The 12,510-nt window shown below is 44.4% G+C and overlaps 1 protein-coding gene across 1 annotated transcript in view; it reads right to left on the bottom strand.

Annotated features, from left to right (window-relative positions):
• The window catches only part of LOC112075627 (putative inhibitor of apoptosis), a 71,911-nt gene that overhangs the window by 49,817 nt on the left and 9,584 nt on the right, over window positions 1–12,510 (bottom strand). The window contains 5 exon segments of the mRNA XM_070440985.1: window positions 2,020–2,067; window positions 2,199–2,226; window positions 2,229–2,274; window positions 4,181–4,280; window positions 5,086–6,355. Of these exon segments, the coding sequence (XP_070297086.1) occupies window positions 2,020–2,067; window positions 2,199–2,226; window positions 2,229–2,274; window positions 4,181–4,270 (212 nt within the window). The 5' untranslated portion in view covers window positions 4,271–4,280; window positions 5,086–6,355.

The raw sequence follows: 12,510 nt of genomic DNA, 5'->3' as shown, positions 1-12,510 counted from the left end.
TTATTTACGGACCAGTCGTTAGGGTTAGGTCTATTATTTACGACCCAGTCGTTAGGGTTAGTCTATATTTACAGACCGCAGTCGTAGTGTTAGGAGTCTATATTTACGACCCAGTCGTTAGGTGTTAGGTCTATATTTAGACCAGTCGTTAGGTTTAGGTCTATATTACAGACCCAGTCGTTAGTGTTAGGTCTATTACGGGCCGATTTAGGTTATCTAATTGTACAGACCAGTCGTTAGTGTTAGGGTCTATTATTAACGCCGTCGTTAGTTAGGTCTATATTTACTGAGCCCAGTCGTTTAGGTTAAGGTCTATATTTACAGCCCCAGTCGTTAGTGTTAGGTCTATATTTCAGACCCAGTCGTTAGTGTTAGGTCTATATTACCGACCCAGTTGTTATGGTTAGGTCTAATTTACAGACAGTCGTTAGGGTTAGGTCTACATTTACAGACCCAGTCGTTAGGGGGTCTATATTATACCGACCCTCGTCGTGATGTTTAGGTCTCTTAGACGTCGTTAGGTATGGTTACATTTACGGACCCAGTCTTTAGGGTTAGGTGGTCACATTTACGGACCCAGTCGTAGTTTGTGTAGGTCTACATTTACCGGACCCAGTCGTTAGGGTTAGGTCTACATTTACGACCCAGTCGTTAGGGTTACGGTCTACATTTTACAGACCCAGTCTTAGGGTTAGTGCTAATATTTTCGAGACCCAGTGCTTAGGTTTAGGATCTAAGTTTACGACCCAGTCGTTAGGCGTTAAGGTCTCTATTTACGGAGCAGTCGTAGGGTTAGGTCTATATTTACAGACCGCAGTCGTTATGGCGTTAGGTCTATATTTACAGACCCAGTCTGTAGGGTTTAGGTCTATATTTACGGCCAGTTTAGGTGGTTATTGGTGTATGGTTATTATTTACGGACCCAGTCGTTGGGTTAGGTCTATATTTCGGGCCCGTCTTAGGGTTAGGTCTATATTTCGCCATTGTTAGGGTTAGGTCTATATATACGGCCCGTCGTTAGGGTTAGGTCTATATTTACGGCCAGTCGTTTAGGTGTAGGTCTATATTTTACGGGCCCAGTCGCGTAGGGTTAGGTCTATATATTACGGCCCAGTCGTTAGGGTTTAGGCTACATTTACGACCCAGTCGTATAGGGTTTAGGTCTATATTTACGGACAGTCTTAGGTTAGGTCTATTTTACGACCCAGTGTTAGTGGTTTAGGTCTATATTTACGGACCAGTCGTTTAGGGTTAGGTCTATATTACAGGGCCCAGTTCGTTAGGGTTAGGTTCTATATTTACGGACCAGTCTTGGTTAGGTCTTATACGAAGTTTATTAGGTCTATATTTACGACCCAGTCGTTAGGGTTAGGGTCTTATCATTTACGGGCCAGTCGTTGGTGTAGGTCTATATTACAGACCGTCGTTAGGGTTAGGTCTACATCTTACGGACCCAGGTCGTTAGGTTAGGTCACATTTGGGACTCAGTCGTTAAGTGTTAGGTTAATATTACGAGTTTTTGGGTTAGGTCTACATTTACAGACCAGCGTTATGTTAGAGTCTACATTTACAGTACCAGTCGTTATGGTTAGGTTACATTTAGACGGCGACCCAGTTTGTTATACATGTTCCAGGTTCCATGCTCGCTGGCATGTTCTGTCCTGCTAGCTAGCCAACTACTATGGCTAACACAGTCACAACCTTTGCAGCCAGCAAAGTAGCTGCATTTCCGTTTGTTTAAGCTGTTTTCTATTGAATCTATATTGGATACACTATGAACAATTTAAAGTTTTTAGCTAAGTTTTTCTAATTGAAAGCTGCGTTGACAATGTATCCAATTTCAGTTTGTGTGGTTGCTTGTTTAGCTTTCTGTAACTTCCTGCACCCTGTCTCCAACACCAGTATAGAACCACCACCCACCTGAAACACTGCACCCTGTCTCCAACAACCAGCTATAGAACATCACACCACCTGAAACACTGCACCCTGTCTCCAACACCAGTATAGAACATCACCCACCTGAAACACTGCACCCTGTCTCCAACACCAGTATAGAACCATCACCACCTGAACACTGCACCCTGTCTCCAACACAGTATAAACACACCACCTGAAACACTGCACCTGTCTCAACACCAGTATAGAACCACCACCCACCTGAAACACTGCACCCTGTCTCCAACACCAGTATAGAACACCTCGCCCTCGCCAGGCTGCGCTCCGTTCCCCCAATGACGGAAACCGGGCGAAGGTGGAGATACGGAACAGTTCTGAGGGAAAATAAACATAACTTTACAATGTTTATTAATAATCAACATTATTCTATTATTCTATTTTCTAACAATACTCAGAGAGCAAAATGCTTTAATGTGTACAACTTTGAGGTAGTGTGTGTAAAGTGTTTGTACCAGTCAAAAGTTTGGATACCTACTCATTCAAGGGTTTTTCTTTATTTTTACTATTTTCTACATTGTAGAATAATAGTGAAAGACATCAAAACTATGAAATAACACACATGGAATATCGTAGTACCAAAAAAGTGTTAAACAAATCAAAAATATATTTTAATATTTGACCTTCTTCAAATAGCCACCTTTGCCTTGATGACAGCTTTGCTCACTCTTGGCATTCTCTCAACCAGCTTCACCTGGAATGTTTCCCAACAGTCTTGAGGAGTTCCCACATATGCTGAAGCACTTGTTTGCTGCTTTCCTTCACTCTGCGGGTCCAACTCATCCCACACCACCTCAATTGGGTTGAGGTCGGGTGATTGTGGCAGGCAGGTCATCTGATGCAGCACTCCATCACTCTCCTTCTTGGTCAAATAACCTTTACACAGCCTGGAGGTGTGTTGGGTCAGTTGTCCTGTTGAAAAACAAATGATAGTCCCACTAAGCTCAAACCAGATGGGATGGCGTATTGCTGCAGAATGCTGGGTGCCATGCTGGTTAAGTGTTCCTTGAATTCTAAAATAAATCACAGATAGTGTCACCAGCAAAGCACCCCCACACTCCTCCTCCATGCTTCAACAGTGGGAACCACACATGCGGAGATCATCCGTTCACCTACTCTGTGTCTCACAAAAGACACAGCGATTGAGACCAATCAAGTTTCTTCATCATATTGGTGTCCTTTAGTCGTGGTTTCTTGCAGCATTTCGACCATGAAGGCCAGTGAACTTATCTCTGCAGCAGAGTAACTCTGGTCTTCCTTTCCTGTGGCGGTCCTCTCATGTGAGCCAGTTTCATCATAGCGCTTGATGGTTTTTGGAACTTCACTTGAAGAAACTTTCAAATTCTTGACATTTTGCGTATTGACTGATCTTCAGTCTTAAGTAATGATGGACTGTCGTTTCTTTGCTTATTTGAGCTGTTCTTGCCATAATATGGACTTGGTATTTTACCAAATAGGGCATCTTCTGTATACCACCCTACCTTGTCACAACACATCTCATGGCTGAAGAGGAACGACATTCCACAATGTACTTTAACTTGGCCACCTGTTAATTGAAATGCATTCCAGGTGACTACCTCATGAAGCTGGTTGAGAGTGCCAAGAGTGTGCAAAGCTGTCATCAAGGCAAAGGTGGCTACTCTGAAGAATCTCAAATTATATATGTATATGCGTATCAGGTGTAAGTTTGTGTGTGATATACCGCGTATAGGTTAAGTTTAAGGTGTGTGGTAGTATCTGCTATACCAAACATTAAGGACACCTTCCTAATATTCATTAATATATTGAGTGCACCCCTTCCTCAGAAACAGCCTCAATTGTTGTGGCATGGAGTCTACACGTGTCGAAAGCGTTCCACAGGGGACCATTCTTGTAGCACACGGGAAAACGTTGAGTGTGAAAAACCCAGCAGCTGGCACCTCTAATACCCTTTTTTTTGTTTTTTTCTTATATTAAGATCTTCTGACCCCGTCTTTATTGCGCTGAGGTTAAAGAATTAAATCTTGTGTCTTGCCATTCTCCCTCTGAATGGACCATACACAATCCATGTCTCAACTGTCTCAAGGACTTAAACATCCTTCTTTAACCCGTCTTAAGGTGTACCTGAGGATTGCCATACTGCAGGATGTGTCTAACGTGTGCATGGTGTGTGATATAAATGTACATCGTGTATGTGTGTGTGTAAGGTGTGCACCAGGTGTATATTAAGGTCTCATGTGTACCCTGAAGAATTGTCGTACTGCAGGTCTGCTGGAGCTCCGTTCCGACAGAGACCCATGAGGAACGGGCTGTTCTGGAGCTGAACCAGGGTGTCCATTTACAGACCGGTTGACAGCTAATAACGGTTATAGAGTCTAAATACGGGTTAGAGAGTCTATATATACGGTTAGAGAGTCTAGATATACGGGTTAGAGTCTATATATACGGGTTAGAGAGTCTATATATACGGGTTAGAGTCTATATATAACGGGTTAGAGAGTCTATATATATGGGTTAGAGAGTCTATATATACGGTTAGAGAGTCTAGATATACGGGTTAGAGAGTTAGATATACGGGTTAGAGAGTTCTAGATATACGGTTATAGAGTCTAGATATACGGGTTATAGAGTCTAGATAATACGGGTTAGTAGAGTCTAGACTATACGGTTAGAGAGTCTATATATACGGGTTAGAGAGTCTAGATATATATGGGTTAGAGAGTTATATATACGGGAGTTAGAGATTCTATAGATATACGGGTTAGAGAGTCTAGATTACGGGTTAGAGAGTCGTAGATATACGGGTTAGGTCGAGTCTTAATATACGGGTTATAGAGTCTAGCTTATACGGGTTAGAAGTCTATATTAGTAGAGCAGTTATGAGGCTATATTACGGTTAGAGAGTCTATATATTAGCGGGATTAGAAGATCTATATCATATACGGGTTAGAGAGTCTATATATACGGGTTAGAGAGTCTAGATATACAGGTTAGAGAGTCTAGATATACGGATTAGAGAGTCTAGATATATGGATTAGAGAGTCTAGATATACGGATTAGAGAGTCTAGATATACAGGTTATAGTCTATACGGGTTGCAGAGTATAGATATACAGGTTATAGAGTCTATACGGGTTAGAGTCTAGATATACAGGTTGTATAGTCTAGATATACAGGTTATAGAGTCTATATGGGTTATAGAGTCTAGATATGGCCTCTAGATCAAGTTTTTAGATGAAGTTCTAGATTCTTAATATAGTTGTAGAGTTTTAGAGTTTGTAGAATTAGAGAAAAGGAAGGGCCATTCTCCTCAGGGAGAGAGGGATGAGTAACCCAGGGCAGGGGGGAATAAACACACACACACTCACACACACTCACACACACTCACACACACACTCACACAAGCTGGAACAAGTGAGCTGAAAGAAGTGATTTGCCTAACGTGTCCCATCAGCCTGTAAATGAAAGGCTTTTCTACTGAGAATAGAAAGCTACAGAGACACATGATTAGATGGTGCTACTGTTTGTCTGTGATAGAAGAACAAATGCCATTTAGCAAACGCTTTTATCCGAAGAGACTTACAGTTATGCATGCATACATTTTATATACGGGTGGACCCGGGAATCGAACCCACTATCGTTGCAAGCACCATGCTCAGCTACAAAGGGCCGTCTGTCTGATACCACCAGAGTAGGAAACACCACTCTGTCCCCTTCTGATGACTACACAACGATTCACCTATTTCCTGTACCCTGGTCTCCCTGTCTCTCCCCTGGTCTCCCTGTCTCTCCCCTGGTCTCCCTGTCTCTCCCCTGGTCTCCCTGTCTCTCCCCTGGTCTCTCTGTCTCTCCCCTGGTCTCCCTGTCTCTCCCCTGGTCTCTCTGTCTCCAACCGACACCACTCTGTCCCCTCCTGATGACTCCACAACAATTCACCTCTTCCCTGTACCCTGGTCTCTCTGTCTCTCCCGTCGCCTGGTCTCACCGACTCTGTCCCCTGGTCTCACCGTCTCTGTCCCCTGGTCTCACCGACTCTGTCCCCTGGTCTCTCCCTTACACATCTCTGTCCCTGGTCTCACCGTTTCTTCCTTGTACCCTGGACTCTCTGTCTCTCAGTCTCCAACCGACACCACTCTGAACGCATGGCTGTGTGTAATGGGGCTGAGATATGGGGTTTGGTGTTAATGTAAAACAGGATGAATATGAACAAAAACACACGCTCATTCACACACACACACACACACACACACACATACACATACACCCACCCCCCTGAGTATGGGGGTCAGCCCTCTCCCCCCGATTGGAACATCCCTCCTGGTTGACTTTAGGTCTCCATCACAGAAGAGATTAACCAGCTATAAGGAAATAAAGATGTCTGAGGGAGATAAAAGGTTGTCCTTCTTCACGGACGCTGATGACACCTGTAGGAGAGAGAAAAGTCACATTAAAAAAGGGCAATCTGTAGTTTCTACGTCCATTTCTAGACTTTTACATGAATGATACAATACTCACTGATTCATCATTTATAGATGCCTCATGAGCTTAGTTCAACTATCATACTTCATCAGAACCCAAAATATTAACTTGTTTTATATGTACACAAATACTGTACAGCTTCAAAAACATGCATATCATAAACTAGGTTAGGGTTGGTGACAGTTCTTCAAGCGGATATTTTAAAAAGCTTGGCGTGATTACATATTGCACACCACATGTACTTTTGCTTAAATCCTGATAGCGTTGTCACAAACTAAATAGCAAATGTGTCTACTCTGGTCTGGACACGTGCGCTCTAGCCAACAGCTCACAGACACGGCGCGGGTAGGWTAGTCTACATGATGACATTATTATGGATTAAAAAACAATATTTATCAAGAACAGTCAAACAGCGATCATCATGTCACCAGAATAAGGCACATCRKCCACCCTGTGAAGTTCATCATTTATTTCACCATGTTGCCTAATAAACTGCGTCATTTCCTGAGTCATACTGGGAGGACCACACAGCATATCATCACGTAACTCCACATTGAGTTAGTGATATAGTAACCATCACATCTATTTGTGCATAAAAGGCYTTTCCACCTCCATTCCTCACATAATACATTTTACCAACACAAAAACATCCCACCAGGTCGAGCGAACATTTCTACAATTGTACGGAAACTTCCTGTTTCCATCACAGCTYACTTCCAAGATGGAGTAGCAGTTCAGACGACTTCGTCTTGTCCCGTGTATATATATTTTTTCCCCCTTCCTTTTTCCTTCGTATATATATTTTTTTACCTCAATTTCAATATACTCTCCTGCAATCCGCCTCACCCAACGTGGTACGGATCTGATATTTTTATACTTTAGAACCGGAACCCCTATTAGAAGCTAGCCAGCAAACTAGCTACTAGCTAGTAGTCAGTTAGCCACTGCTAGCGGTCTTCACCGTTAACGCGGACATCAGCCAGCCTCAGCCCGGTCAATTCCTGCCAGTCTGCACAGCGCGATATCAACCCAGAGCAAATCGGACTGCTTTTTCTCTACCACATCTCCTGTTTCCTACCTCAAGCTCTGGACCTTTACACCGGATCATCTCAGCTAGCTAGCTGCTATCCGAGTGGCTACCCCCTGGCTAACGTCTCTGTCCCGAAGCAAGCACCAGTGAGCCTGGAACTAGCCTCATGCTAGGCCCAGCCCCCGGCTAGCTGAAGAGGACCATCAGCCAATTTCTTGGGCTACAATATCTATTTTGCCAATTGGCCTGGACCCTTTTACTGACTACACGGAGCCCTGCCGATCCAACACAACTGGTCTGCCGACGTAACCGTCCGAGGGGGCTACAACAGACTTCTTCTGTCGCAACGTCCCCCCTCTCCAGCTCGCCTAGCCTCCCACTGGTCCCTATGATCACTCGGCTACGCATGCCTCTCCCTAATGTCAATACGTCTTGTCCATTGCTGTTTTTGTTAGTGATTGTCATATTTCACTGTAGAGACTCCAGCCCTGCTCAATATGCCTTAGCTAGCTCTTTTGTTTCACCTCCAAACACATGCATTGACTTCACCTGGTCTAAACGATGTCTCTACAGATAACATCTCTCTCATCGTCACTCAATGCCTAGGTTCACCTCCACTGTATTCACATCCTACCATACCCTCGTCTGTACATTATGCCTTGAACTTATTCTTCCACYCCCAAAAACCTGTCCCTTTTACTCTGTTCCGAACGCACAAGACGACCAGTTCTTATAGCCTTTAGCCGTAACCTTATCCTACTCCTCCTCTGTTCCTCTGGTGATGTAGAGGTGAATCCAGGCCCTGCAGTACCTAGCTCCACTCCCATTCCCCAGGCGCTGTCATTTATTGATTTCTGTAACCGTAAAAGCCTTGGTTTCATGCATGTTAACATTAGAAGCCTCCTCCCTAAGATTGTTTTATTCACTGTTTAGCACACTCTGCCAACCCGGATGTCCTAGCCGTGTCTGAATCCTGGTTTAGGAAAGCCACCAAAAGTCCTGAAATTTCCATCCCTAACTATAACATTTTCCGACAAGATAGAACTGCCAAAGGCGGCGGAGTTGCAATCTACTGCAGAGACAGCCTGCAGAGTTCCTTCTGTATTACTATCCAAGTCTGTACCCAAACAATTCGAGCTTCTACTAATCAGGTCTGTGCCCAAATAATTTGAGCTACTACTTCTAAAAATACACTTTTCCAGAAACAAGTCTCTCACCATTGCGGCTTGTTATAGACCACCATCTGCCCCTAGCTGTGCCTTGGACACCATATGTGAATTGATTGTCCCCCATCTATCTTCAGAGCTCGTACTATTAGGTGACCTAAACTGGGACATGCTTAACACCCCGGCCGTCCTACAATCTCAGCTACATGCCCTCAATCTCACACAAATTATTAATGAACCTACCAGGTACAACCCCAAATCTGTAATCATGGGCACCCTCATAGATATCATCCTGACCAACCTGCCCTCTAAATACACCACTGCAGTCTTCAACCAGAATCTCAGAGATCACTGCCTCATTGCCTGCGTCCGTAATGGGTCTGCGGTCAAACAACCACCCCTCATCACTGTCAAACGCTCCATAAAACACTTCAGCGAGCAGGCCTTTCTAATCAACCTGGCCCGGGTATCCTGAAAGGATATTGACCTCATTCCGTCAGTAGAGGATACCCGATTGCTCTTTAAAAGTGCTTTCCTCACCATCTTAAAAAAGCATGCCCCATTCAAAAAATGTAGAACCAGGAACAGGTATAGCACTTAGTTCCCTCCAGACCTGACTGCCCTTGACCAGCACAAAAACATCCTGTGGCGTACTGCATTAGCATCGAATAGCCCCCGCGATATACAACTTTTCAAGGAAGTTAGGAACCAATATACACAGGCAGTCAGGGGAGCTAAGGCTAGCTTTTGCAAACAGAAATTTGCATCCTGTAGCACAAACTCTAAGAAGTTCTGGGACACTGTAAAGTCCATGGAGAATAAGAGCACCTCCTCCCAGCTGCCCACTGCACTGAGGCTAGGAAACACTGTCACCACCGATAAATCCATAATAATTGAGAATTTCAATAAGGATTTTTCTACGGCTGGCCATGCTTTCCATCTGGCTACCCCTATTCCGGTCAACAGCTCTGCACCCCCCACAGCAACTTGCCCAAACCTCCCCCATTTCTACTTCACACAAAATCCAGATAGCTGATGTTCTGAAAGAGTTGGACCCCTACTGAAAAATCAGCTGGACTAGACAATCTGGAACCTCTCTTTCTAAAATGATCAGATGAAATTGTTCAACCCCTATTACTGGCCTGTTCAACCTCTTTCGTATCGTCTGAGACCTCTAAAGATTAGAAAGCTTCCGCGTTCATCCCCCTCTTCAAAGGAGACACTCTAGACCCAAACTGTTACAGACCTATATCTATCCTACCCTGCCTTTCTAAGGTCTTCGAAAGCCAAGTTAACAAACAGATCACTGACCATTTCGAATCCCACTGTACGTTCTCCGCTACGCAATCTGGTTTCCGAGCTGGTCATGGGTGCACCTCAGCAACGCTCAAGGTCCTAAACGATATCATAACCGCCATCGATAAAAGACAYTATTGTGCTGCCGTCTTCATCAACCTGGCCAAGGCTTTCGACTCTGTCAATCATCACATTCTTATCGGCAGACTCAACAGCCTTGGTTTCTCAAATGARTGCCTCGCCTGGTTCACCAAATACTTCTCAGACAGAGATCAGTGTGTCAAATCGGAGGGCCTGTTGTCTGGACCTCTGGCAGTCTCTATGGTGGTGCCACAGGGTTCAATTCTCGGGCCGACTCTTTTCTCTGTATATATCAATGATGTTGCTCTTGCTGCTGGTGATTCTCTGATCCACCTCTACACAGACGACACCATTCTGTATACTTCTGGCCCTTCTTTGGACACTATGTGAACAAACCCTGCTGACGAGATCCAATGCCATACAACTCTCCTTCCGTGGCCTCCAACTGCTCTTAAATGCAAGTAAAACTAAATGCATGCTCTTCAACCGATAAGCTGCCCGCACCTGCCCGCCCATCCAGCATCACTACTCTGGACGGTTCGGACTTAGAATGTGTGGAACAACTACAAATACCTAGGTGTCTGGTTAGACTGTAAACTCTCCTACCAGACTCACATTAAGCATCTCCAATCCAAAATTAAATCTAGAATCGGCTTCCTATTCGCAACAAAGCATCCTTCACTCATGCTGCCAAACATACCCTCGTAAAACTGACCATCCTACCGATCCTTGACTTCGGCGATGTCATTTACAAAATAGCCTCCAACACTCTACTCAGCAAACTGGATGTAGTCTATCACAGTGCCATCCGCTTTGTCACCAAAGCCCCATATACTACCCACCACTGCGACCTGCATGCTCTCGTTGGCTGACCCTCACTACATACTCGTCGCCAACCCACTGGCTCCAGGCCATCTATAAGTCTCTGCTAGGTAAAGCTCCGCTTATCTCAGCTCACTGGTCACCATAGCAGCACCCACCCGTAGCATGCGCTCCAGCAGGTATATTTCACTGGTCACCCCCAAAGCCTATTCCTAATTTGGCCGCCTTTCCTTCCAGTTCTCCTGCTGCCAATGACTGGAACGAATTGCAAAAATCACAGAAGCTTGGAGACTTAGTATCTCCCTCACTAACTTTAAGCATCAGCTGTCAGAGCAGCTTACCGATCATTGCACCTGTACATAGCCCATCTGTAAATAGGCCACCCAACTACCTCATRCCCATATTGTTATTTATRTTTGGCTCCTTTGCACCCCAGTATCTCTACTTGCACATTCATCTTCTGCACATCTATCACGCCAGTGTTTAATTGCTAAATTGTAATTACTTCGCCACTATGGCCTATTTATTGCCTTACCTCCCTAATCTTACCTCATTTGCACACACGGTATATAGATTTTATTACCTATTGCGTTAATGACTGTACATTTGTTTATTCCATGTGTAACTCTGTGTTGTTGTTGTTTATGTCGCACTGCTTTGCTTCATCTTGGCCAGGTCCTTGTATCCATAGCTCTGTCCATGAATTTGAGAGTGGTTACATTTCCTACAGCCCCATCCCTCAGCTGTTTACCAAATCAGACGGGGAATGTTGCTTTGTTATTGTTTGAACTACAGATTGCCGCTTTAATAGACTATAGCCAAGTTTAGGCATACTGGTTGATTCCCTTGTAATAATTAACTCAAACAGCAGCAGGTGTGGCGGAAGAGAGAAGGCCAAGATGGTGGCTTGAAAATAKGTTTTTTACCGAGCAGCGCACTAAACGAGTTTCCAGTCAATCCTATTATTGGTTTTATTAAGAACTTCCCTGTGAATGAGATCATTTATTTCGGGACATAACAAAAAGAGTAAGGAAGAAGCTAGCCGTTCTATTGCTAATCAACAAGAGAGGAACGTGCTTATAGACACCTGCCATAACTATGGATAATCTCACACTTTCGAGGGCTGTTGGAGATTACGAGTTCCCCTCTTTACCGCTTACTCCATGCAAACCTCCACTCTCCAAAAAAAAAAACGATATGGACTGACATCGTGGCTACCCTCTCCTTACTCATCAACTCCAGGTCTGACGCCATTGAGAAAATGGTAAGCGCAAACACCGCGGTAATCGAATGCTTAAAAAAGACTTGAGTTTGCATGTGGTGAAATGAAGGAAGTGAAAATGAGAGTGGCTAAAGTTGAAAAGASTGTCCGAGGTGGAGAATGAGGATGTGTGACGCAAGGCTATCCGCATCTGCCAAGAAGTTATGCCTGCAGAGAAGAACAAAGTTGGTGACACCATCGACGTTGTGCATCGCCTCGGCAAGAAGAAACAGCAAAACGATTCAAGACCAAGTGGTATCGTCATCCTCTTCACTGCCAGATTCTACAGAGATGCTGTCTGGAAAGCTGCTAGGAAGAACGCCTTCCTTCAGAGCCATGGTCTGCGTTTCGCCGAGCATCTCAGCCCGGAGGACATAGAAAGAAGGAACAAGTTGTGGCCAACGATCGAGATCGCACGAAATGAGGGAAAGGCTGCTTACTTCG

The sequence above is a fragment of the Salvelinus sp. IW2-2015 genome, unplaced genomic scaffold (assembly GCF_002910315.2).
Source record: "Salvelinus sp. IW2-2015 unplaced genomic scaffold, ASM291031v2 Un_scaffold3295, whole genome shotgun sequence".
NCBI classification, from domain to species: Eukaryota; Metazoa; Chordata; class Actinopteri; order Salmoniformes; family Salmonidae; genus Salvelinus; species Salvelinus sp. IW2-2015.
Note: the sequence above shows the minus strand (reverse complement) of the source record. Positions and strands in the feature narration are given on the sequence as shown.